Here is a 27,999-nt window from a genome sequence, read left to right as displayed (position 1 = left end):
TGGATGCCAAAGAACTTGCTTTGTTCCTATGCGTTCAGAAATATGTTTCATTTTCTTTTTCTAACCCTGCCTTTTAAAATATACCCAAAATAGGGGTTTCAGAGGTTTTTTTAAAAAAAGGTTAAGATGTGAACACGATTTGTTGATTAGTACTGAAATATAGTTTAGAACTACCGAGTGTTTCTAGCTAGAAGGAAAGGATAACATTGCAATGGTTGTCAACACTTTCAGCTGCCAAATCAGAGTTAGATTAGAACCTACAAACTGAGTTCTTGGTAACAGGAGCACTGAGTGTTGCGAGGTTTAAAATAGATGTCATATGATACCAATTATAACTCAGTGAAATTTTGCAGTCCTAAGGATCTATACAGAGCATAAGCCAAAATGGAAGATGGTCCTGTTTTCTATGGCTTCAAAAACATTTTTATTACTATGTTTGCTACTTTTTTTTTCTTCAAGCTTTTAATTAAAGTTTTTTTGGCTCTCCTTACCCATTTCTATATCGTCAAAGGAAATAGAAAAGAAGCAGCTAGAATAGCAGAAGAGATCTATGGTGGAATTTCAGGTAAAAAAATACATGAATTTATTCCCAGTACTTAAAAAAACTTCCTAGATGATTCATATTAGCAGTGTTTTAAAAAGATAGACTTTATTTATACTTAGGTTTTGAATGGGTGATGTTGGCTACATCAGCTTGTGGAAGATTTTCAGCTTTACTTTTACAAGTTATTATTTAAGAAAGAAATAGTGGCTTTTAAAAGAGCATTATGAGAAACTTCATTTCTGTTGGCTAAAAGAATTAATTACATAACATTATTTTGCTTAGTCTTTTAGTCAAACTAACAATAAAAAGAGCAGTCTAACAAGGTAGTGTTTCTCAGGATAAAGTAGTAAGTACCAAATGTGACATGATAGTTTTATCATTTGTAAATGATTGTCACTGTCAGAAAAAAAACTTTTTACTAAACCTACTTGTACATGGCTCTGGCAAAGCATCACAAACCAAGTGAATAACCTTAGAAATGCCAAGTTTTGAGTAAAACATCTTAAAGTAGCATTTAGAGATTAGTCTGCATTTCTTTCAAGAACCAATACACCTTAATTGTGAGATGCTGCAAAAGTAAATGTGTCAGATACCCCTGTTGCTGCTGGAATTGTTGCTTAATATTTATTCATAAACAGTTAAGAATTTCCATATGTATTTTTAGTGTTTGTAGAGGTTCCAGGGTTACATCATTCCTTATTTAGTGTCTGTTTCAATTTACACCCAGGATTCTCTTTCAAAATAGACTTATGTTTTGTGATTCTAATACACTAGACAACTCGGAAAACACTAGACATCAGCGGTCTTACCCAAGACGAAGCATCAAAATGCTTCCATTAACTGGGAAAAGTGAGAAGAATTTTGAAGTTTCTGGAAATATCAAATGGCCTGGACTGTGGAAAGAGATTTCTTTTGGGGATTACATTTGTCACACATTTCAGGGAGGTATGTTATTTTGATAGGAAAAAAAAGAATGTTCTCTTTAATTTCAAGTTAATTTTTTTTCTGGAAAGTTATTTTCTAATTTAACATGTAAGTGTGGGCGGTGATTTTCTACAATATTCAGTAATAATTTTTGTTTTCTCATAGATGTATCATCCTCAAGGTTTAAATTAGGTAAAGTCCAACAAAAGCAATATAAGAAGAGTGTACAAAGCTTTCCCCTATTGCTACTGTGTGTGATTCCTATCTTTGTGGACCTTAGTGAAGTTCACTCTTTTTGTAAGAATTTTTAAAATTGTATAATTAATTGTATAAGGGGAGATACTGTTGAAAAGGTTTTATAGTAATCAGGGCTCATGTAAGCCTGTTTTGAATTTAAATCTGGAGCTAGCATTCAAACATCTTAAATAGGTACATTTACTCTAACCCTCTCTCTTTACTTGGTTCATCTTCTATGATAATGCTCATTTAATCTGCAATTAATTGTGTTATAAGGTCAAGAACATGTTTCCAGTTATCATTAAAAAGAAGCAGAGGTGTTGGGCGCCGATGGATCACACCTGTAATCCTAGCTACTCAGGAGGCTGAGATCTGAGGATCATGGTTCAAAGCCAGCCCGGGCAGGAAAGTCCGATCTCCTATAAACCACTAGAAAACCAGAAGTGGCTCTGTGGTTCAAGCGGTAGCATGCTTGCCTTGAGCTGAAGAGCTGAGGGACAGCACCCAGGCCCAGAGTTCAAGCCCCACTACCAACAAAAAAAAAAAAAAAGAAAAGAAAAGAAAAAAAGAAGAAGAAGTGACAGGAATACATGTTATTTTCTCAGTATAATTTCTTCCATTCATTCACACACAGACATGTATATTCCCAATAGGTGATAGATAGTAATTCAGATTTGACCATTCTTTCTATAATAAGGTGGCAGTAACATGCCACATTTGCATGGTTCTAATAGATCTTGGGGGGCATTGTTAGCAGTCAGGTACTATATATTTAAAGCTACGTATATTAAAAATTAGAAACAAAAATTTGTGAAAGTGTTAGATGTCCATGAGAAGTTATCTTTGCTATTTATCGGTCAAACAAGTGTTGCTGGGAAAATATATGATGTTTAATTAGTAAGTCAGCCAACTGATTTACAAAAATCTCGGCTCAAGGTTAAATTTCTTCATTCTGGTAGTATAGTCCATTCCTGTAAACTGTTAGCAGCAATGTCAAAACAAGGACAGTAGAAAGCTCAGCCAGGGCAAAGTTTAGTCTTTCTGCAGTCCTAGGCACTGTTGCTTTTAGAAGCTGGTGTCACATCCCTCCTTAAATGTCCTTAAATGGAGGGGGAGGAGGGCTGTAAAATTTCTTTAAAGTGTTTTCTTTGAATTTCATATATAGACTAATTATTTGCTATGTATTTGTGGTTTAAACTAGTATATTTGTATATGATTCATCAATTGATTAAGCTGTGGTTAGCTGGGTTTAGTTTTTGATCTTTCAAGCTTCTTTGTATGTTTTGTCAATAATATATATGTGTAATATAAATGTTTGAAGTATTATGTTTAGTTCTTGACATTCTGTCTAGCATCAGATGTATCAATGAATCTCCCCTTCAGACCACAGTTATTTCTGTAAGTACAATCTTTCTCCAAAGAGGAATGTTATATGATTTTTTTCAGCCTTTGCTAATTTATATGCCCTGTACCAAACTTGATCATGAAGATTGATAAAAATAATATGTAGAAATAGCTGATTGAATCTTTTATTCACAACTCTTGGTTCAGATATATTTTAGAATTCATGAGTTTTGAACCTAAATGATTACCCAGCATGCAAACATAGTTATACTAAATAAAAATACAAATAAAAATAATAAAATTTTAGAGATGAGTCCTGACCATATATTGATGCCAAAGCCAAATTACCTCAAATTACAGATAAACTTGTTTTCTAGAATTTGGTGGGTTTTACAGTTGTAATGCTATTGTACCCCGTTTTTTTTTTTAATTAAAAATCTTTTAAGCTAAAAAATCAGTTCTATTTTTTCTTTTATTGAATAGCAAGGATTTATCTTAGTATAACAGAATAAAGCAAGGAGAAGTAGACAAGAGAAACATTTCCAGCTTCCCACACGGGAACTGGGAATCTGATCAGTTCTAAAAGTGTTGTACTAATCACTTAACCTTCCTTGTTTGAGATGGAAGGGGCTAGCCTTCATTTGACTGCTGTTCCTTTTTTGGACTTATCTTCCCAACTGCTTTTTCCTCTCCTATGTATTCCACTAGGATTTTCTTGCCTTTGTTCCAGTTTTGCCCAAACATTACCTAGCCTTCTGCTCTTATTTAGTTCTGTTGCCTTTGCCTCAGGCTTCTGCCTAACCATCCCATAAGTGTTTTCTTAACTCAGGTGGAGCTGGCCTTTGCTTATTGGAACACCTTGTTCTTGGCAGGGGTTCAGCTTCCCCACCTGTAACCATTAGCTCATCTCTACTGCCCTTAATGGGTTCAAAGGACATTGTGTCTAACACAGTTCAGTGACTGAGCTTTATCTCCTGACCAGAACTGGACATTCTAGAAAATAGTCATTATAAATCCAATTTATTGCAATATTTTAGATAACTCAGAAATTTTTATTACAACATGTTTTTTCTCCAAAGACTGTTGTTTTCTCCAAAATATCAATTATGCTATTGCTTTTATTTTACTTCAAAATGAATTTCTTTATGGATTTTATTATCTTTCATAAGTACCAGGGACATATGGACATATGGATGTATTTTATCATATAATTTCAACACTCGAATAAAAAAAGATTGTTATGTGTGTATCAGCAATTGTAGTCAGGTGATCTTTTAGAAGAATAGGCCAGTAATCTCAAATTCTTATTGAAGTCAGACAAGGCAAAACTTGTTTAAAAATGTCAAAGGAATGATGGGTCTTTATCGTGAATGCTTGAAATGTAAACAACTGTATCCTGGCTGAAACATTTTTTTTGCCAGTCCTGGGGCTTGAACTCAGGGCCTAGCCACTGTCCCTGAGCTTCCTTTTTTTGCTCAAGGCTAACACTCTATCTACCACTTGAGCCACAGCATCACTTCCAGCTTTTTCTGTGCATGTGGTACTGAGGAACCAAACCCAGAGCTTCATGCATGCTAGGCAAACTTTACCACTAAGCCACATTCCCAACCCTGAGACATTTTTTAACTGAACTATATACTTACGGAAATCATCGTGAAATTATTATTAAAAGAAACTGGGAACTTGAGATATAAATTCCATTCTAAGAAAAATTCAAAGAGGGAAATAAAAAAGTACTCAAACACTTTTTGTGCACCTCCTCAGGAATAAGCAAACATATTTGAAAAATAAACTATCTTCCTAGTGTGTTTGCAGCCCTGTGACCCAGGAGGTCTGCTAAATAAGTAAAAATAGATGGCCTTAGAAGAGGATGATTGGGTCCAGCTTAAGTACTCATTTATTTGGAGAGCTTAGTTGCATTATTTCCTGGGTATGGGAATGGAAAAATTCCTGACCTGCCAAATGACTTTTATCCTCTTATTTTTCACAATTAGCTCCAATTTACAAAAGGAGGATGATAAGAGTGAGATACTGTGTTGGGAACAAGATGAGACAAACTCTCACTGTGGCAGTTGCAAGAGAATGATTCTCTGTAAAAGCCCTTCCAGGGTCTTTGAAACAACTGGTGGGAAACAATGGTACTGGAAAGGTTGCCTTTTCTCTGTGTATATGCGTATATTCTGATAGTGGGGCTTGAACTCAGGGCTTAGGCTCTGGCCCTTAGTTTGCTCAAGACTTTACCACTTGAGCCACAGCTCCACTTCTGGCTTTTGGTGATTAATGGGAGATACCAGTTTCACAGACTTTCCCACCGGAATCGGCTTCAAACTGACCTCAGCTCTCTGTCTTCTGAGTAGTTCAGGGATTATAGGCATTAGCCACCAGCTCTCAGCTGGAAAGGTTAGTTCTGAGAATGATAGTGTGGCCAGTTTGGATGCAACTGATTTATTTCACACTCTTTATAGAGAGAAGGTGGATGTCAGAATATCCTAAGACAAGTAAATCCACCATGAGTATTGGCGGAATTTAGAAATCAACTGTTCTTCAAACCAGAGCAAGCTATTTTTTTGAAGTCCCAAAAGTTGACTTTTCAGACCTTCTTCTGATACTAACCATGAGACCTCTTCTGGTGGAGCAAATTGGCTGTCATGCATTTTGAGGTGTTCTTATTTTTATAAAGCAAGACATTCTCTTTACCCATTAGGTTGTAAGATAAATACAAGCTTAGAGATGGGCGACCTCAAATGAGGGAGTCCTGATATTTCAACCCCTAGATTTTGTGTATGTCAGTTACTGGGGTTTGAACTCAGGGTGCCACTTGGGCTACAATTCCTCTTCTGGCTTTTTGCTGGTTAATAGAAAACGTGAGTCTCTTGGATTTATCAGTACAGGCTGACTTTGAACCATGATCCTCAGATCTCAGCCTCCTGAACAGCTAAGATTACAGGTGTGAGCCACCGGTGACTGGCTATTTCAACTCTTGAGTTAAGAGATCTGTTTAGGCAGATGACTTGCTGACTTGGCCTATAATACTACTCAACCATGGGGAAAGAGAGTTGGAAAGCAGAGACGTAGTCAGGAAACAGTTCATGACAGCCACCCTTCCCTGTTAGTAGGTCTTTCTTTTCTTTCTTTCTCTTTCTTTCTTTCTTTCTTTCTTTCTTTCTTTCTTTCTTTCTTTCTTTCTTTCTTTCTTTCTTTCTTTCTTTCTTTCTTTCTTTCTTTCTTTCTCTCTTCCTTCTTTCCTTCCTTCCTCTCTCTTTTTCTTTCTTTCTTTCCTTCTCTCTTCTTTCTCCCTTTTTCTTTCTCTCTTCCTTTTTCTTTCTCTCTTCCTTTCTCTCTCTCTTTCCCTTTCTCTTTCTCTTTCCCTTTCTCTCTCTCTCTCTCTTTCTTTCTTCCTTTCTCTCTCTCTCTCTCTCTCTCTCTCTTTCTTTCTTTTCTTGTCAGTCATAGGGCTTGAATTCAGGCCCTGGTGCTATCCATGAGCTCTTTTGCTTAAGGCTAGTGCTCTACCACTTTGAATCAGAGCTATACTTCAGAGTTTCTGGTGGTTTATTGGCAAGAGTCTCACAGACTTTCCTGCCCAGGCTGGCTTCGAACCACAAACCTCAGATCTCAGCCTTCTGAGTAGCTAGGATTACAGGTGTGAGCCACTGGTGCCTGGCTTCCCTCTTTCTTGATGCAATGGAAGATGGCACCTCAGGCTTACCACGATGACCTCAGAAGCATGTGATGAGGATTCAGGGCATCAGAGGATTCGGCGTCGATGGAAGACCCTAGGTCAGGTGACAGTAGTGTCAAGGCGTTAACCTGGGCATGAAGAACTCACAGGCCTCAAATGAAACCTGTAGTTGAGGGTCAGCGATTAGGAATATCTTCCCCTTGCTGTTATCTGGGAGAGATTGTCCCTGTTCTTCTTGTTTCTTCCCAAAGCACAGAGCACCAGGGGAGCTGGCACCTAGGACGAGGAGGCAGAAGGCGTGTGAAGAACATTCTGTTCTTGGGCCAGAGAGAGTCTCATCCTACCCTGGGAATGGGGAGTGGGGAGTGCACACGATCGGTGAAGGGGATGAACAATGACATTTTTTTTCTAACTTGGGGGTGGTGGTGAGTCATTTTTTAATTTTTTTATGAAAGTATGACGTAAATTAAGAAAGGTACAAAAGCTGAGCGGACAGCTGGGTGAACATTCAGAACGTGAACACGTTAGAAGACCAGCATTCAAGAGCAAGAGACTTCCACTGTTGTCAGGATGACTCCGACGGTACCCAATTCCAGTCAGGCCCCACCACTGCTGCAGTTGCTTTTGACTCCTAATGCCCAGGGTGAGTTTGCCTCCTTCTCTCTAGAATTGTTTCTTCTGTGCATAATGGAATTGCACAGAAAATGCTCTTCTGTGTCTATCTTCTTGAATTCGTCTGGCATTGGACCTGTGAGGTTTATCCGTGTTGTATAGATGAAGTGGGTCTTGGTTGGGGCTGGTGAGTTGCAGAAAGATAGGAAGGAGACTGAAATAAAGGGAATTTGAGATACGATGAGAATGTGGGTAAGGCTGTGGCTTCCCACTCGGAGAAATAATCATCAACACCCTGCATAGACGTAAAATTTAGTAATAATAAAGCCGCTGCATGGAGAGAAAGCCACTTGCCACTTAAGTCTTGCCTTTATGTTTTAGTAGAGTACTTGTGCGGGTTGATGGCCATTATATGAAATGCTTGACTCCAAAAGGGTTTCTCATATCAACATTTTCAAAATAAGTTTTGGCATCTTAACCCAGGTGCCTGTGGCTCAGGCCTGTAAATCCAAGCTACTCAACAGGCTGAGATCTGAGGCTCATAGTTCAAACCCATCCCTGGTAGGAAAATCCAGGAGATTCATCTCCAATTAACCAGGAAATGAACAACTGCAAGTGGTGGTATGGTTTAAGTGGTAAGGTGTGCTAAACAAAAAAGCTAAGGGAGCACACCTGGGCTCAGTGCAGCAAATACACAAGAATTTAGAATATATGCATAGGTATACATATATTTATACATATATATATATACACATATATATGCAGAGAGATTTTGTGAGTGGACCCTGAGCCTAAACACAAAATTCACTTGTGCCTTATTAATATATGCCTTATACACATAGCCTGAAGGCCATTTTAAGCAATATTTTAAATTGGGGCATGAAGTAGTTTTCCGGTATGTAAATTTCCACTTGTGGGTCTTATGTTAACACCGAAAATGTTTCACTTTGGAGCATTTTGGGTTTCCATGATCATATTAGACATGTTTACTTTGTAGTACCGTTTTATAACTTCAATCAACTAGCTATTGACAGTAAAGCAGAATAACAAAATAGGCAAATTTACCTCTTCCACTGGTCAGTGTTCAGTTGCCAGCCATGAGTGGATAAAGACTCTCTTCCCAACTTTCAGGGCCTGCTTGAGCATCAGAGGTTGACTAATCAGAGGTCAAATTATCTTCTTTACTAAACTGAGCTGCTGTATTATTTCATTTCCAACTCATGCAAATGAACGTCTAAAGTGGGGGCTTTGGGAAGGGCAGTACTAGGGTTTGAAATAGGGCTTTGCACTTGGTATGCAAATGCTCTACCACATGAGCCACACACCCAGCGCTTTTTTATATTTTTGTGTTATTCTCTGCTAGAGGCTTGAATTTTTGCCAAGAACTAGCTTCCAACTGTGATTCTCCTGTGATTCCCACATATGTCAGATCACAGATATGCAACATCATGTCTGGCTTGTTGCAATTGGTGCTGGAGATTGGCCTCAAACCTCCTGATTTTCATTTCCCAAGTAGCTAGAGTTATGGCATGCACTACTATGCCAGCCCCCAAAGAATTTTTTTGCCAGTCCTGGAGCTTGAACTCAGGGCCTAGCCACTATCTCTGCGCTTCTTTTGATCAAAGCTAATGCTCTACTGCTTGAGCCACAGTGCTACTTCCAGCTTTTTCTGTTTATGTGTACAGAAGAATTGGACCCAGGGCTTCACGCATGCTAGGCAAGCACTCTACCACTAAGTCACATTCCCAGCCCACCCTAAGAAGTTTTAAAATATTCTGCTAATCAACTTTTAACCAACTCAGAAACAATGGAGAGACAATGTACACTGTATTAAAATTTGTATGTTTTCTTTGTTATACAAGCATTACAGCCTGGTATAGGTGGCTCACACCTGTAAATCTATCTACACAGGAGGCGGAGATCGAAAGCAGCCTGGGCAGAAAAGTTGGTGAGACTCTTACCTCCACCCAAGCAGCAAACAGCCAGAAGTGGAGGTGTGGCTCAAGAGATAGAGTGCTATCCTTGAGTGAACAATCTAAAGGAATGTACTCAGGCTCTAAGTTCAAGCCCCACTACTGACACAAATAATAATGAGAGCATTACATATTCGTTACAAGAAGGAATCACGAAGTTCTATCTGTCTGTTTTTTTTTTTTTTAAAGAAAACATATTAAAATTTTGGAGCTGATTTCAATTGACATAAAAATTACAAGAGCCTTACAAAAATGCTCACTTCTCATTTCCCACAGTTTCTATTTGTATATAGTCAATTCTTTCCACATGTCTTTGGAACCCATTCAAGGTCAAGTGTTGAGATGTTGTGTCTTGTTCCCCTTCAATTTGGAATAATTCTTGAGTACTTTCTTAAAACTAGTTATAGATCAATTATTTTGTAGAATGCCCCCTCAGTTTGAGCTGGTGTACTGTGTCCTGATAAGAATCAGGTTATGCTTGGGGGTGGGGGGGCAGGAATATCTCAGAAAGATGGCGCGTTCTGCACATCATGTTCCCTGGGATGGCACATAATGCGGCTTGTTGCATTCCACCACCTGGTGCGCAGGGCTACTTTGTTCCATCTCTGTGTTTGCTAACTGAATCACATAGACATAATTTCTACAATTTTGCTCCACTGGATTTTATAATCAGTAATGATGTTGTGTGTGAGGGAGTGATAATGGGAGGCTGATTCTAGAGTGTCTTCTTCATTTCTAAGTTGGAAGTATATCATGAGGAAGCAGTTTCTCTTCTCCATTTTTCTGTATTACACACACACACACACACACACACACACACACACACACATATATCAGTGAGGACTTAGAACTTCCTATTTTATTGGACAGCATATATCCTCTTACTCGACTTTGTCAGAGACAGTGATCAAGGTAGGACTTGAACCCAGGCAGTCTGACTCCATGAGACCCAGTCTCAGCCATAACACTAAACTGCTTACATCAAAGCTGTTTAACAAATAACTTTTAGAGGATTATATCCTCTGAAAATCAATATTAGGCATGAGAATATATACTGTGTTATCACATGAAACAGAAGAAGGAAGATAAATGATTTCCCCTGATTTCTGAACAGTTTTGTTTTCTGGAGGGGGTTGGATCTTTAAGGTATGGATGAGGGTGAGAGGCAGGGGAAGGATGAGAATAGAAGTTCATTGATCTCCTTCGTTCCTCACTTTACCTTCTTTAGAGCTATGGGAGTCAAGAGCTGGACATTACTTTTAATTCAATCTATTGCTTGTTAAAAGTGACATCCAAAAGCCAGTGAGAGACTATACCAATCTTCTTCCACTCCACCAAACAAATGGACTTTCTACTTGCGACTTGCCACCTCTCAAAGCAGTGGGCCAAAAAGCCTGATGCGTGGCACCTGCTTTTTCCTCTCCTTCCCTCACACTTCTTTCGCCCCTTTACAGTAGGTTGGCAGTACAAACAAGCTAGAGGAAGACGTTTCTAGACTTTTAACTCTTCACTTGGCTTATGTTTCAGACTGCTGGGCTGATCGCTCCCCACTTCATGAAGCTGCGGCCCAGGGGCGCTTACTGGCTCTGAAGACTTTAATTTCCCAGGTAAGTAAACTGAAGGCCTGACTCTAGGTGATGCTATAATCAAGTAACATGCTTTTGTGTGAGTGTCTATGTTACTGTTGGGGCTTGAACTCAAAGCTTAGGTGCTGTCCTTAAGCTTTTTTTTTTTCCTCAAGGCTAGCACTTAGCACTTGAGCCACACTTCCCCTTCTGGCTTTTTACTGGTTAGTTGGAAAAAAGAGTCTCATGGACTTTTGTTCTCAAGCTGGCTTAGAACCACAATCCTCAGATTTCAGACTCCTGAACAGCTAGGATGAGACAGGCATGAGCCACTGAACTTCAGGCATATGTCTCCTTTTGCTTCTCATCATTTACTCCTCTTGATTCTCCTTTCCTGAACTGCTTTGTTTTCTGCCTAGTCCCCTGCCTTCCTTTCTAGCCCTTCCTTTGCTTCAGAGACAGCTTTTGTGAAGGATGGTGAAAGATACTCTCAAATTTGTGTTTGCACTAATGCACCTCATTCACCCAGTGAGGGGAAGACTGAAGTTATATTTATCTACTGTTGCTGAAAACAAATCAACTCCAAGCCCAGTGGCTCAAAAGAACAGTCCTTTAGAGCTTTGACGTTTCCCTGGGTCAAGGAACAGCTCCCAGACTGTGTAGCATCAGCCAGGGCTGCAGGCATCTCATGGCACAACTGCGAAGGGATCTACTTTCAAATTCACTCATGTGGTTGTTGACAAAGTTTAGTTCCTTAACACATGGGCTTGCCACAAGACTGTCATGAGACAGCAGCTTGCCTTTGCCAGAGAGAGAGTGCCTAAGAAAGAAGTCACAGGTTTTTTTTTTAAAGAATCTAATCCCTGAAGTGACATCCCATCTCTTCTACCATATTCTATTCAATAGATGTAAGTCACACCAAAGGGAAAACATTAAACAAATGAGACAAAGTGAGGAATTGGGAATCACTGGTTACACTTGAGAGGTCTAGCCCTATGAAATACTATTTGAATAACAAGCCTTAAAAGAATTTGACAAACAGAAAAATAAAGAATTTGACAGATAAACTTATTCCTTGGGGAGGATTTATTAAAGTCTTAGTTATTAAGGGGGGGTCTCTATTTGTATTTATGACTATATAGAGAGGCCTAGGAGATATTTGTGAAATGAATAAAAGTACACATACCATTTGCTTTATTTGTATTTTTTTGTATGCATGTACAAAGGAGGTCAGTCAGTGTGTCTTTTTTCCACATCCTAACTATCACCTAACTACTTTTAGAATTCCTTACCATTTTGAATTTTGGGTGTACATTTCCTTTTGTATATCTATATCTTTTTTCTTTCTTCTTTATGATTTGTAATTTTTTTGTTGGTTATGGGGCTTGAACTCAGGACCTGGGTGCTGTCCTTGAGCTTCTTTGTGTTCAAGGCCAGTGCTCTACCACTTGAGCCACAGCGCCACTTCTGGTTTTTGAGTGGTTCATTGAAGATAATAGCCTCACAGGGACTTTTCTGGCTTCAAACTGCAATCCTCAGATCTCAGCTGCCTGAGTAGCTAGGATTACAGGCATGGTCTCATTTAATGCTTTTTTTTTGTGCCAGTCCTGAGACTTGAACTTGGACACTGTCCCCTAGCTTCTTCTTGCTCAAGAATAGCACACCACTTGAGCCTCAGCACCACTTCCAGCTTTTTCTGTTTATGTGGTGCTGAGAAATCGAACCCAGGGCCTCAGGCAAGCACTCTACCACTAAGTCATATTCCTAGCCCCTCATTTAATGCTTTTTATTGTTGGCACTCACATTTGAACTCGGGGCCTTGTGCTTGCTAAGCAGGCAATATACAACTTAAATAACACCCCCAGTCATTTTTGCTTTAGTTATTTGCTAAGTAGGGTCTCACTTTTGTCCAGAGCTTGTCTTAGACCATGCTCCTCCTATTTATGCTTCCTACATAGCTGCAATGATAGGTATGTGCCACCATGCCCAGCATTTTATTCGTTGAGATCAGGTCACAGTAACTTTTTGCCAGAGCTAAGCCTCAAACTATGATCCTCCTGGTCCTCAAGTGGCTAGGAATATAAGCATGAGCCACCTCATCCACCTTGATTTTTATTTTTGAGCTATGGTCTATTAACTTTGGACTTTTGTTTTTTAAGTCTATTCCATTAGCATGTTAACTTCAATAATGTGGTTAAATGTATAAGAAAATTCTGCAGAAAAATTCAACTTTTTCTTGCTATATCACCACCTTGTTCTTAACATTAGTCAAACATACTTTTCTAGTCTGGAGCTAGTAGCTGACACCTGTAATCCTAGCTACTCAAGAGACTGAGCTCTGAGGATCACAGTTTGAAGCCAGCCTGGGCAGGAAACTCCGTGAGACTCTTATTTCCAATTAACCACCAAAAGCCAGGAGTGGATCTGTGGTTCAAATTGTAGAGCACCAGCTTTGAATGAAAAAGCAAAGGGACAGTGCCCGAGTCCTGAGTTCAAACCCTTGCACTGTCACTATATATGCTTCACTTGTAAAAACTTCATTTCAAATTTAAGTAAGTGGCAAATGTGAGTAAAACATTAAACTATCTTGAGTAAACATAATGCTGGCTATTACCAACAGCTAGGGAGCCCCAAGATTTAGGCATTATTTGTGCTCTCTGCATCTCCACATTCTCATACATAATGTATGTCATGTACTCTATCCAGCATTACATTTCTCCACTTTCAAAGACTCTGAGTTTTTTACACCATGCAGGCTTTCTTCTCTAACAAAGTGTTGCCACCTTGTGGACTAGACATTTTTCTTTCTTTTCTTTTTTTTTAAATTTATGATCTATGTATTTTTTTGTTCTGACCAAAGTGCAATGATTTTTAAATCTTTTAAACAAATAGCTATGAGAAAGGATTCCAGAAAATAAAATACAAATAGGAAATTCAACCATTAGATCACCATTTCTAATTGATTCTAACGCTATTTAGTCCCGAAAACAAAACTCAAAATGACAGCTGAATCATCTTAACATTAATCTAACACATGCTTTCCAAGGTTCCATTGTGAGGAACTTTGTTAAAATTGGTTAAATCATGAAATCTATGTAATAAAGCATAAGGAGCTCAAGCCATTAAATGTGATCCTTGTCCTGTCCTCAGATTCTGTCAGAATAAAGCAGACAATTCCTTTTGTCAGTCATGGGGCTTGAACTCTGGGCCTGGGCATTGTCCCTCAGCTCTTCAGCTCAAGGCAAACACTCTAACACTTGAGCCACAGCGCCACTTCCCATTTTCTCAGTGGTTTATTGGAGATAAGAGTCTCACGGACTCTTCCTGTCTGGGCTGGCTTTGAACCATGATACTCAGACCTCTGCCTCCTGAGTAGCTAGGATGACAGACGTGAGCCACTGACCCCCGGCTAAAGCAGACAATTTTTTTGGGGGGTGGGGGGTCCGGTCATGGGGCCTGAACTCTGGGCCTGAGTGCTGTCCCTCAGCTCTTCAACTCAAGGCTAGCACTCTACCACTTGAGCCACAGCTCCACTTCCGGCTTTTTTTTTCTGCTTATGTGGTGCTGAGGAATCAAACCCAGGGCTTCATGCATGCAAGGCAAGCGCTCTACCACTGAGCCACCTTCCGAGCCCTAAAGCAGACAATTTTTGTGTAGCCAGTACTTGCAAAAGGTGTTTAGTAAACTCATAAAATGGACTTTTGCAATGTTTTAGGCTTATCAAGTAATTGGCCATTACTTACAGAAAGAAGAAAGTTTAGGCTTTGAGTAATACATTGTACAGTCTTATGACAGGCGTAGTCTTTGCTTGTAAGGTTTGGGTCGAGGGTATGGGAATCAATGGTTGGCAAAATAGTCTTCATTTCTTAAAAAGAAATCCAGTATGAAAAAGGAAGTGGAAAAGAGCCCAATTTGAAACATGTAGCATAGCTGTAGAGGGATATATCATATTCAGGGCATGAAAATGCAAAGGACCCAGGAAATGAAGTAAGGAACAGAATAGAGAGAAAAACCTCAATTTTGAAAGATTTCAGCCAATCGATTACAAGGCAGGATTTCAAGAGCAGGATTTGTCATGGATAACAGACCAGAGATCTAATTCCTTCTCAGGATAAAAAGTAGTAATCATGGGGGAAATCATGAGAGCCAAGTTGGTAAAAGCAGGGTAAGAAGATAGAGATGTCCAGCTGATAAGGTGATCTTGTCATCTGTCCCATGAGCTCCAGGGGGAGGAAAGTATAATATGGGAATAGAATAGTGATGACATGAGGAAGGGAGTAAGGGCTAGGACACTCCATCCAGCCTCAGACACTTTCCTATATTAGTGAAGACTTCTCCGTTAAGTGAAGGTATATGAAGCAATGCTGCTGTTACATAGCATGTGACTTCTAGGAGCACTCTTTGTGGCATGTGTGTGTGTGTGTGTGTGTGTGTGTGTGTGTGTGTGTGTGTGTGTAAAACTCAGGGCCTCATATTCTCACTTGGGTCCTTTGCTCAAGGCTTGTATTCTACCACTTGAGCCACACCTTCACTTTTGACTTTTTGCTGGTTCATTGGAGCCAAGATTCTCCTGGACTTTATATCCCAGCCCAGCTTCCAACTACAATCCTCAGATTGCAGTCTCCTGAGTAGCTAGGAATATAGGTGGGAGCCATCAGCGTCCAGCTCTGAACTTTCTACACTCAAGTGCAGGAATCATCCTTTTGTTCCAGATGCCGTTCTGTCTTTTGAACCTCTTTGCTCTCCATCACCTTCTCTTCAGAACCACTGGTCTTTTTACCCACAGCAGGCCCAGACCATATAGCAAGGCCTTCACCGTTCTCTGTACTTCGGTTTCGTATTCCTGTTTGTTCCATCAGTCCTCCATGTGCTGTTTCCAGTGTGACTCTTCTAATATGGCGACTCTATTAGCTTCATCTTCTACAGTACAACAGATTTATAGGTACCTCATTTCCTAGAAGACACACACTCCCTGTTTAGAAATCAAAGCCTTTCATGATCTGGCTCTAGCTTTCTCAATACCCTCAATCTCCTCTATCCCCTATTTCCCCATACCATGGGCTCTTTCTCATCCTAAAATAACTAATAATTGGTGTTCATGCCAGCTTCTTGCATTTGCGTATTCCATTTGTTCCCAAAGGCATGCTACTTTCTTGTCTTCCCAGTTTGGAAGTTTCTGTGCTTCCAGTCACACTTAAATACCACCACATTTGTGTTTTTTTTTCTTCCTGCCTAAGCCAGTTTCAAGGATATCCCATGCTTCCAAGTGCAATTGAAAGTATTATACTTCCTCCATTGCTTTTCATTTCTACCTTTTGGAGGAGAGAGACTCATGTCAAAGGTTTTGTAAACCTAGATTCTCGTACATTGTCTGGCTCAGAATACTGAACAAAAAAATGTTGGCTAAATGACTTTGAGGCTGTCATGCTATGTGTACTCTCCAGGCCAGGACTTCTGTTCCTCCCTATCTCGTGTTGGTACTGCACCCCACAGATTGTGAAAACTTCAGAAACCTGTTGAACTGCATTGCTCTCATTGCCATCATTAATGCAACCTTTAACTCTCTTCTCTCCAAATTATAGGGTGTCAATGTGAACCTTCTGACACTTAACCATGTCTCTTCCCTCCACGAGGCTTGCCTGGGAGGGCATGTGGCCTGTGCGAGAGCCTTGCTGGAAAGTGGCGCACAGGTGAGTACTGGCTCTGTGCACTTGGGTGTGTCTGCCCAAGTGCATCTGTAAACACCCAAGACATTTCCTGCCCCAACTGCTTCTTCACTGTGGTGTGGACAAGTCTGGTCCCATCTACGTACATATTCTATCATTCAGATTAGTCTTCTCTTTACAGCCTGTTAAAGGTGTGAACATTCCAATGTGGCCATTCATAGGAATCTTTCCAAACTATGATGAAGACTTAAAAAAAATCTAACAGAATAATAAATATCACCTTAACACAATAATTATTTTACCCGTTCAAAATCATCCCTTTAAATGAGCTCTGAATTAAGAATACATTTTTAACCCCGCCACAAATTAGCTGGGTGCTGGTGACTTAGACCTGAAATCCTAGCTGTTCAGGAAGCTGCGATCTGAGGATAATGGCTTGAAGCCAGCCTGGGCAGCAAAGTCCATGAGACTCCTATCTCCAATTAACCACAAGAAAGCCAGAAGTGGAGGTGTGGCTCAAGTGGTAAAGTGCCAGTTTTGAGAGAAAGAGCTAAGGGACAGCGCCCAGGCCCTGAGTTCGAGCCCCAATACTGACACATAAATATATGACCATTCCTCACAAATTTAACTTTACCTTATTTGTAGCTTACATCTTAATTTTTTCAATTTACAAAAATCAAACGTGTGAAATTTCTCAGAGACACCCATATTTACTTGCCAGATACATTGCTGCCACTCTCCTTGTTTAATCAAGTCTTTATATTCTTTATTATATGAGCTACAAGGTCTTAAATTGTTTAATGATAAGATTTCTACATTTTATATGGAAGTTGAGTTTCTCTCAACTTTTTTTTTTTGTTGGCTGTGGGCCTTGAACTCAGGACCTGGGCACTGCTTTTCTGTTAAAGCCTCGTGCTCTACTGCTTTGAGCCACAGCTCCACTTGTAATTGTAATTTTTACGTGGTTAATTGGAGATAAGGGTCTCATAGACTTTCATGCCCCCGCTGACTTTGAACCATGATTCTTAGATCTCAGCCTTCTGAGAAGCTAGGATTATAGGCATGAGCCACCAGCGCCCAGCTCTGGCAGTTGAATTTCTATATGTAGAACTGATGAAAGCCTTCCTAATGATTCATGTAATTCTGTTAGGTGGTATTGCTCTAGGTTACCTCATGTGACCCAAATTAAACTTGGGAGTATGACAGGTGGTGAGGAAGATGAGGCTGGGTGGAGCCTTTTCCTCTTAAACCATCTGATCAGAGTCACCACCGGAGCATTGGCAGAAAATGTGAAACATTTATCTCTTCTGACAAAGGAGTTTTAGTGGCTATCAAAAAGAAGAATTCAACAGTTGCCTGTAGTCTTTGGCAGTTTTATAAAGGATCAGCCAATAAATACTATATTATGCCCTTTAACCTTTAAATCAGCAATATGAACAGGAAGAGGAAATAGTGAGTCAGTCAGCAGAAAGTCCCCAATAATAGACTGTCTCACTGATAAGTCAAGCTCAACTTATCTGAAGCTGTGATTATCATGTTCTACCCTCTGGGACTTTCTCCTTACATTGGATTTCCAGTTTCAGAGACTGAACACAAAAGTCATCTTTATCTTTGCTATTGCTCCATCTAATTAATCACAAAAATCTTGTTAATTGTACTTCCTATTTCTCAAGTCTAATGTCTCCTTTGTTCTCCCATAGTGGTCTATATCACTTATTATTATAGCAAAAGCAGCACCTTTGGTGTTCACCCTTTCTAAAATGCAATTCCACCTGCTCAAGAGCAAGCAATTTGTTTCACTCCTCTTTCTTTCTACAACATTGTTTGCTGATGTGAACTAGGAGAAAGATGACAGGCAATCAAAACATGAAGATTTCTCAGACTTGGTGGAGTGTGTATGTCGGGGGGATACTTAGAAAATAAACATCAAACCAGTTAGAATTGAAAATAAATTTGAAATCCCTAACAGAGGAACTTAACACACATTTGACCATCCTTGTCTACCTCTGCCATGTTAGCAAAGGTAATTTTTAAGTTTTCTATATAATGAAGACTATATATGCAGTTTTATAGTAATAATTTATAATTATTATAAAAATAATAATAATTATTATTATTATTTAGAATTCTGATATTATGAGCAGCTATCTGTAGTTATTGAGTAAAATGGCTTGCTATCAAGCCCTTACTGTCTGGATCCCAAATATTCTTTCCAGTCTATTCCAGATACTCACTGATTATCTTCAGCCCTGCTGGTCCTCATTTGCCTCCCAGGATGGTTGGAGATATCGTGTTGGTGCTATTTTCTATGAGTCTTTAGCTTTGCTATGATCTCTTTGGGAGTCACAGCTTGGGAGAGACACATTTAATTTCTGTCCATTAAACCATAACAGAAAATTGTAGCAACAAAGACCATAGGCTTATAGGGAGATTTATTTCAAGCCCAGAAGTTGGGATCAAGAGCTACCTGAGCCGGGCACTGGTAGCACATGCCTGTATTTCTAGCTGCTCAGGAGGCCGAGATCTGAGGATCACAGTTTAAAGCCAGCCTAGGCAGGAAAGTCCATGAGACTCTTATCTCCAATAAACCACTCAGAAAACCAGAAGTCACGCTGTGGCTCAAATGGTAGAGAGTTAGCCTTGAGCTGAGAGCTGACAGACAGCGCCCAGGCCCAGAGTTCAAGACCCACCAACAAAAAAAAATGTTAGCTGAGTTCTCTAATACTTTTGGCTCTTGCCATACTTGTTCACAATTGGAAGTGGGAGGATGAGCTCCAAATTCATGGAAAATGGAAATAATTGTTACAAATGTTTATTCATTGCTTACTAGGTACCATGTAATAGTCTAATAAGCATTTAACATATAGTAACTCCCTTGATCCGTAATAACTTCATGAGGATATTTTATTTTATTGTCCTGGTCTGAGGCTTGAACACAGGTCTTTGGTCTGTGAGTCTTTTTGCTCCAGGCTAGTGCTGTACCATGTAAGCCACAGCTCTACTTGTAGCTTTTTGGTGGTTAAATGGAGATAAAGAATTTCATGGACTTTCCTATATGGGCTGCTTTCAAACTGAAATCCTCACATCTCAGTCTCATGAGTCAGTAGGATTAGAAGTGTGAGCCACTGGTGGCTGGCTGAGATTATTTGAATTATATGGGTTCCTTCCTTCATTATCATGGGGAATTTCCCCAGGAATATACATAGGAATACACAGGTGGATGGGGGGGGGGTGTTAGTGAGAACAATGCAATAAATCCTCTTGGTTTCTCTGCCTATCATTAGGTCAATGGAGTGACAATTCATGGAGCTACACCACTCTTCAATGCCTGCTGCAGTGGGAGTGCTGCCTGTGTTTCCATGTTGCTGGAGCATGGAGCCAGGGCCCAGCTTGACATGCATCTGTGCTCACCCATCCATGAGGCAGTGAAGAGAGGTAAAGGAGCTACTACAATGCATACAACATATTGGTGGGCTCACCCTAATATCCATGAATGAACATTCTAATGTAGGTTAAACAAGAGTCACTCAGATGTTCACACCATCAAAATACAGGTGGCTTAGACATCCCACAGTAGCATCTTTAAATCTTCCAGAAATCTCAAAGGGACATAAAACAGTCATTTTTAATACCTGGGAAGCCCTTTATATCTCCGCTATCCCATTCTGGGGGGACAGTCTTTCAGCATGCCTTTCTCTGAAGTTTCTTTGCTGGTTTTGTGAGGTCAGCTGGTAAAGCCACGGCAGTCATTGTGTCCTTGTGAACTGTGCTGGGCTTGTGTCTGTGCTTTAGAAGTGAAATGGTTCATCCTCAAAGCCCATAAGACATCAACCACCAAAAAAGCAATACATTCTGGAAGAGTCTGAAAGTCAAAGATGACATGGCTAATGGACGAGTAACTGCCCATGAGTCATATGCTATAAATGAGCTAATGACTTGAAGGTATAATTCTTGATAAAAACTGCAACATGAAAAAGTATTGGAAATCTTGAAGTTGACTCAAGACTCCTTCTATATTATCAATTCCTCTGGAAGTGAAGAAAGAGTTTAATTTGAAGGCATTTGTAACCCTGGCCACCTGGGAGGTGGAGATCAGGGGATTGTTCATGGTTTGATGTCAGCTAAGGCTTAAAAGTTTGTGTGACTCGATCTCAACCAATAACTGGGCTCAGAGGCCTATGGTTACATTTCTATTTGTAGTGGGTCTGTTTTGAGGGTTTTTAATCTATGATTTCCAAAAGAAAATGGACCTAAGTTATGTCTAAAACCCAGTCCAAAGAAACAGTCCTGTAATTCCGTGAATAATTCAGTGTGTTCCTTATTTGAGTGAAGTTATTTCATGTTTCACCAGGTCACATAGAGTGCATGGAGATTCTGCTGGCAAATAATGTCAATATTGACCAAGAGTTGCCTCATATTGGGACTCCCCTGTATGTGGCCTGTACCTACGAGAAGGAAGATTGTCTGAAGAAGCTTCTGGAATTAGGTAATTACCTGAAGTCTTTGGGTTTTATAAGAAGAACAGCTGAACTTGCTCTTTTTATGGCTTCAAAAATGAAACTCTTACGAGGCTAAAACAAATTCAGATCACATTTAATATCTGAATGCTAAAAACAGATGATTTTCAGGAGAAGGAAGTCTCTGTATTTCTCAGTTCTGCTATGTTTAACGGTGGTTCCACTTACCTATATTTTTTCCCTGCTGGTCTCAGAATGGCTGCCATCAACACCTGAGTTGCCGCCTCCCTCATCCAAATGCAGCAAGAAAGAGCATTCTCTTTTTGAGTCACATATCCATCTCCGACCAGTTGTGTTGGCTAAGGGAATACAATATATTGATTGGCTCAAGCTAGCATTTCAGATTATTCGGCACTTTCTAGACTTCCCTAGAACATATGAACTGAGAATCTCAAGAAGGTGGTTCCCTAGAGAAAAATCTGGATGAGGTTACCAGGAAGATGGTGGTGGATCATTAAAAACACCACATATTGGTTATACACTGTTGTACAGTCTTGATCAATTATTTAGTCAGTTTTTAAAACTTTAAATGATATATGTAGAAAATATTTCAGGGGAAAATAAAATACCTTAAAACTATCACTTGGTTAAAGATTTAACACATGTAGCTGTAAAAGTGGAAGCTATAGTAATTATTTTTAGTTTAGAATATTTAGGTGTTTTGCTTTTTTTTTGCCAGCCCTGGGGCTTGAACTCTGGACCTAGGCACTGTCTCTGAGATTCTTTTGCTCAATGCAAGCACTCTACCACTTGAGTCACAGCACCACTGCTAGCTTTTTTGAGTAGTTTATTGGAGATAAGAGTCTCATGGACTTTCCTGCCAGGGCTGGCTTTGAACCATGATCTTTAGATCTCAGCCTCCTGAGTAGCTAGGATTACAGATGTGAACCACGGGTGCCTGGCTATTTTTAGTATTTTTAATGGTGTGTGTGTGTGTGTGTATGAGATCTGGGGGCTTGAACTCAAGGCCTAGGTGCTATCCCTGAGCTCTTTTCATCAATTCAGTGGTAGGGCTCTACTATTTGAGCTACAGCTCTATTCCTGAATTTTGGTAATTAATTAGAGATAAGAATCTCACAGGCTTTCCTGCTCAGGCTGGCTTTGAACTGGGATCCTCAGATCTCAGCCTCCTTGCTAGCTAGGATTATAATAATGAGTAACTGGCACCTGGCTCAGAATATTTAAGTTTTTAAGTTCCCATCATTTGCAACTTTCTTTTTTTGTTGGTTGTGGGGCTTGAACTCTGGGCCTGAGCGCTATCCCTCAGCTCTTCAGCTCAAGGCTTCAGTCTTACCACTTGAGCTGCAGTACCACTTCCGGTTTTCTGTCATTTATTGGAGATAAGAGTTTGACGGACTTTCCTGCCTGGGCTGGCTTAGAACCGCGATCCTCAAATCTCAGCCTCCTAAGTAGCTAGGATTACAGGCATGAGCCACCAGCACTGGGCTTCATTTGCAATTTTCTAATGATGAGTTCAGACATCTTTTTTTGAGCTTCAAATAATATAATATATACATGTATCTTTTTCTAAAAGACAAATCAAAATAACTCTGTAACAGGAGTTCCACATACTGTTTTTGTATGTCACACATTTTGTATGGGAAAACAACTATCTGATTTAAAAAGACTATAAATGTCTAACCTCACTTCTTACTAAGCTACTTTGGTATACAGAATACTTTTCTCAATGGTATGTCCAATGTGTCATAGGCTTATTATGCTGTACATTTGTACTGTGTTCAATGGTGGCCATCTGTTTCTTAAGGAGCCAATCCTGATCAGGGCCAATGGCTGAACACCCCACTGCATGCTGCAGCCAAGCAGTCCAACTTGGAGATCATCTACACACTGGTTGACTATGGGGCTAACCTGAGGCTCAGAAATGCACAGGGCAAAATTCCACTTGATCTGGCAGCTCCCAAAAGCAATGTGGCACAGGCGCTTATTCTCTGTGAAGGTAAGGAAGGGCTGGGGATTCAATTCTCCTTTCTGAGCTCATACCTCACTCTCCTTTCTGTTTCATCTCTACAATATTTTCCTTCTTTTTTTTTTCTGCAGTGGTATTGTAAGAGGTCACAAGACCTCATTGCCACATGTTCTGGGATTTGTAACATACTGTAGCTATTCTCTAATAACCAAAGAATACACACACACACACACACACACACACACAGAACCAAATTAGTACTTTATATTTTCCATAAAATATAATTAGATTATCTTGCATTCATTATGAAATAGTCAAACAATTATATCTATTCTCGTGTAAGCACATGACCAAGCAAACTAAAACTCTTCTTTGAAACACTAGGAGACAATGTATGGGCACATTAGACATACAAGCATGTTCTGCTTAAGGCCCATCAGTGATGGCTGCCTATATATACCATGTGTCATGAGATGATGTAATCTAGAGACATCATAGCCATCTTCACTTATGTAAGGATACTCTGTGCTGTTTGTATAGTAATAAAATCGCCTGATGACACATTTCTCAGAACGGATCCAGTTATTAAGTGACATGAGACTCTACTTGAGTTATAGGTGGAGGACAGAGGCTGTATTTCAGAAACTTGACTAAATGGTAAAGCTATATACCTCTTCTCCAGATCAGGGAATAACTAGTTCTTCATTCTCATTTCTTCATTCCCACTTTCATGATGGGTGTTAAGAGCAACTAGAGATACCAGGAAAGGTGAGTTTCTGAAATGCTTCAGGTCCTGAATTCAATAGAGAATCATTTAGATGTCCATATAGAAATAAATATATTTTCTGAGCCTTTGTTGATCATTTGGGTACTGAGGAAAATATTCAAAAATTTTTAAAATGACTTATCTTTACATAGTCTAGTCTCACTGCATTCTTAAAACTTAAAAGCTATTAGAATGTAGCTGGGCGCCAGTGGCTCACACCTATAATCCTAGCTACTCAATAGGCTGAGATCTGAGGACTATGGATCGAAGCCAGACTGGGCAAGAAAACCAGAAAACCAGAAGTGACGCTGTGGCTCAAGCGGTAGAGTACTAGCCTTGAACTGAACATCTCAGGGACAGCACCAGGCCCAGAGTTCAAGCCCCATGACCAACAAAAACAAAAACAAAAAGCCATTAGAATCTTATAGTAGCTGGTGCTATACCACAAACAAATGAGGAACAGCATAGAGAGATTGGCTTGCAGAGGATGGCATAGCTTCTAAAAAGTATGACTGAGGTGCTAACTAAACCATCTGAGTCTCAAAACTTGCACTTGTATTCTAACTCTTCAGAAGCAATTTCCAGTAGGGAGCTATCTCATATCATGGACTGGTTTCACCAACTGTCTTAAGTGCCTTCCAAGTGGTTTTCTTTGCTTAATTGTTTTAGGAATAGTCTTCTTGAGCTTCAATGTGCATATAAATCATCAGAGTATCATGTTAAATTTCAGATATTGATTAAGGATGTTGGGATGAGACCCTAGCAAGCTCCCAAGCAATGTTGCTGTTATTAGCCAAGAGACATATTTTGAGTTCCATTATACTTCATTACTTCCAGTGGTCTAGATCATTAATGTTTCTGTGGAATTTCTACTGGAAGAATTATGATGTTTCTTAACCAGATCTAGTTTGTAAAGGATCCATGCAACAGTTAATAAGCAAATAAAAGTAGTCTATGGCAGTTTGCACATTTTCTGCCTTAGGTCTAGGATTTACATCCCTTAGAAATAAAATTCTCTGGGCTAGGAAGGTGGCTCAGTGGTACAGCAATTGCCTTGCATGCATGAGGCCCTGGGTTTGATTCCTCAGCACCACATAAGCAAAAAGAAAAAAGCCAGAAGTGGCACTGTGGCTCAAGTGGTAGAGTGCTAGCCTTGAGCTGAAGAGCTGAGGGACAGCGCCCAGGCCCAGAGTTCAGGCCCCACGACTGGACCCCCCCCCCCCCAAAAAAAAAAAGAAATAAAATTCTCTGTTTTCTGTCTTTGTTAATAGAAGCTCATACTCTTGCAGGATAAATAACAGCTGCATCAGAGTTCACCATGGTGTCTGAACTTCTCTAGGCAAATTGGGTAATTTATCTGCATTACTATTTTGTGGAGAACCTTAGTTATTTAGTTTAATTCTTTTTTTTTTTTATAATTTAAAGGACTGATCCCAGACCTAAGGGGCAACAGGTAAGGATAATTTCCATCCTCAATTCCCAAGATTTTAACGAAAGGAAATTGATTGGTACTCCAGGTAGCTATCAATTATTATTTGGATGTTTGTCGTTAATGGCAACTTTAAATGTCACTTGGATATTTGCATATACAATCCTCCATTTTTGTGGGGTATAAAATAATGCTGTAGTACAATTTTCTTCAAAAGTTTGGCCAGTAATTAGATCCGCTGGAGAAAATTTTTGCTTAGAGTCAGTTTAGGAAATAAGGGAATAATATGAATGTCCCTGTGTAACTGGTATTCTAGACATAATCCTGTTCAAGTATATTTTGGACTCTGAACTATCTTTATTTTTGTTGTTGTTCAAGCTCGGGACTTGAACTCAGTACCTGATGTTTTTGCTTATTAGTTGGGGCTCTACCAATTGAGCCACACCTCCAATTCCTCAACCATTTTTTTGAATCCTTAAGGAGTCAAAGCTACTCTGCGTCACAGATATAATGAAACTCCAAAAGACTTGTTCAGAGAATATGGAATCTAAGTGATTTGAATCCTTTCTATGTATCTCTATGAAACTGGAATGTTTCCAATAATGGAGGTCCCTCCAGATGTGAAGCAGAATGCAGGCAGTACCACCTCATGGGCAGGACTAACACTGGGAGGACCAGGAGAACTTTAAGAGCTATTTAGCCTTAGCTAAATGTTTCCTAACACCGTGACCACACAATTCAAGTTACTCCCTGCTTATCCCTCAGCTGTGAAACTATTTTGAGGTCTTGCTTGGGTAGTGTTTTCACTTGCATTTTCTCCTCATCTAGAACATTCCCTCTCATTAGCACAGACAATGATGAATGAATGAGGTGCATCCTCTCTAGGCCCTGCCCCTTCTTTCCTAACTTTCTTCTGGATTGCCACATTTTTCAGTGTCAGTAATACAAATCTCCAGAGGGGGATCAACTTGAAGAACATCCTTCTACCAAGGGGCCATCAGTCCCTCTGTGTGGGACTCTTATACAGATCCAGCTTCTCTTCTGTGTTTACGAAGCTTCAGCCTCTTCTGGGAGATTCACACCATTCTGATTTCCTTTCTCAGGCCCACCTACTCTTTCTCAGCTCTGCCGCCTGCGCATCCGGAAGTGCTTGGGACGATCCTACCGTCAAACCATCAACCAACTGCATCTGCCTGAACCTCTGGAAAGATTCCTCCTGTACCAGTAGGAGGAACTGTCTGCAGGAAGATACTGGAAATAAGTAGACTGTTTTCTGCACATAGTATATTTAGTATAGACATTCAACAGCTAGACTCCCAATATCTTCTAATGAGTTCAGCCAATTAAGAGTAGCAAGCCAGCAAACTGAAACATATGGGATAGGCAAACTGCTAATTAGCTTAGTATTCTCATTAACCAAGGGAGCAGCCAGAAACCTTTTAATTATTAACTGTCTAAGTAACAATTCTTCTTTTTTTAAAAAAATTCTTCTTAACACTATAAAGTAGTGAATTAGGTTCCTCTAGTATCTAAGAGACAACATTTCTGATTATTAAGTCCAGTGCCTAAGATTTTAATGAATATGAAGTATTCCAGAGTGTGTCATTGATTTACTTCTCTCCTATTACAGCTCTTTGTTTTTATTCCTAGAATAAATCTCTGCTATGATTTTGATGTCCCTGTCTTTTTAATACATCAAAAGCTAAATACATTGGAAATATTACCGTTATTTGGGCTTTCAGTTACTGACATCCTGATAAGAGATTCTGGAAGAGATTAGCTCACTCAAGGTTGAATTCTATAGCACATCAACTTCTGATATCAAGTTCTCTTTTTGCAAGTAAGCCGTTCTAGGATTGAGCAACACCAGGGACCCCTGATGATCTGAACTCACAGGAACTGTCTGATGGTGCAAGTGTATTTTCAACATCAAGACCTTTAAATAGTTGGGAAATAAATTCACCTTGATGTTAGCCATCAAGGTGGTATCAAAAGTGGGTGGAGTAGTGTACATCTATAATCCCAGCTCTTTAGGAGACTGAGGCAGGAGGATTGTTAGTTTGAGTCTAGCCTGGGCAAGGTTGTAGGAAGACTTTGTCTCAAAAACAAAATAAAAACTAAAGGGCTGGGGGTATAGCTCAAGTGGTAGAGAGCCTGCCTAGCCTGTGGGAGATACTGTGTTCAATCCCCAGCACTGGTAAGAAAAGAGAGAAAGAGAAGAAAGGTGTGTTCAAGGCTGCATATGAAGTACTATATGTGTTATCTTACTTGGTGGCAAAAACATGCGAACTTGCCTGGGTCACGTGAGATGGCATGTCTTTTGTGAATGAACCTAACAAGTAAAACACAAGCTCTTTAATTTTCACAAATGTTAGTGAGGACAATGCTCACAGATCTTGGGATATTCTAAAGTTCTTGAAAGGAAGTGCAACTCCACCTGTTGCAAATAGTAAAGGGCAGAGCATCCTCACTGCCTGTGTGGCAGCATATCACTGTTTCCATTATAAACTGATGAGACTAGTCCAGTTTCAAAAATGCTAGCAAACGTTAGCAAGAGAAAATGAACATGAAACTTATCAACATGACACACATAAATGATGAAGATGGAAAACAGAGAAGATTAATTGGAAACACCATGAGGAGCCATTTGAGTCTTTGTTAACCATAGAAAGTTTATAAAAGAAAGAGAGAGTGTTTTTTGATCACATTCAGTAATTGGGGGTCTCCTCTCTTGAAAATGTTATCATGAGGGCATTTAGTATTCAACTAGGATCTTGCTGAATGCCTGAACTCTGAGTTAAACTGAAGCACAC

At 39.7% G+C, this 27,999-nt stretch overlaps 1 protein-coding gene across 2 annotated transcripts; it reads left to right on the top strand.

Moving 5' to 3' along the window:
- The first annotated feature begins 1 nt into the window (after position 1).
- Asb11 (ankyrin repeat and SOCS box containing 11) lies at positions 2-26,854 on the top strand. 2 transcript variants are annotated; one of them, XM_042680509.1, is made up of 7 exons: positions 2-565; positions 10,844-10,923; positions 16,464-16,571; positions 19,832-19,982; positions 20,899-21,033; positions 22,830-23,021; positions 26,290-26,854. In XM_042680509.1, exons 1-7 carry the CDS (start codon positions 385-387, stop codon positions 26,412-26,414), a joined length of 972 nt encoding a protein of 323 aa, XP_042536443.1. In that variant the 5' UTR covers positions 2-384; the 3' UTR covers positions 26,415-26,854. The 2 variants fall into 2 exon arrangements, with proteins under 2 accessions (XP_042536443.1, XP_042536444.1); XM_042680510.1 differs by lacking the exon at positions 2-565 and adding an exon at positions 1,222-1,489.
- Positions 26,855-27,999: the final 1,145 nt, after the last annotated feature.

This window comes from Dipodomys spectabilis, unplaced genomic scaffold (genome assembly GCF_019054845.1).
Source record: "Dipodomys spectabilis isolate Male_0828 unplaced genomic scaffold, ASM1905484v1 ptg000061l, whole genome shotgun sequence".
NCBI classification, from domain to species: domain Eukaryota; kingdom Metazoa; phylum Chordata; class Mammalia; order Rodentia; family Heteromyidae; genus Dipodomys; species Dipodomys spectabilis.
Note: the sequence above shows the minus strand (reverse complement) of the source record. Positions and strands in the feature narration are given on the sequence as shown.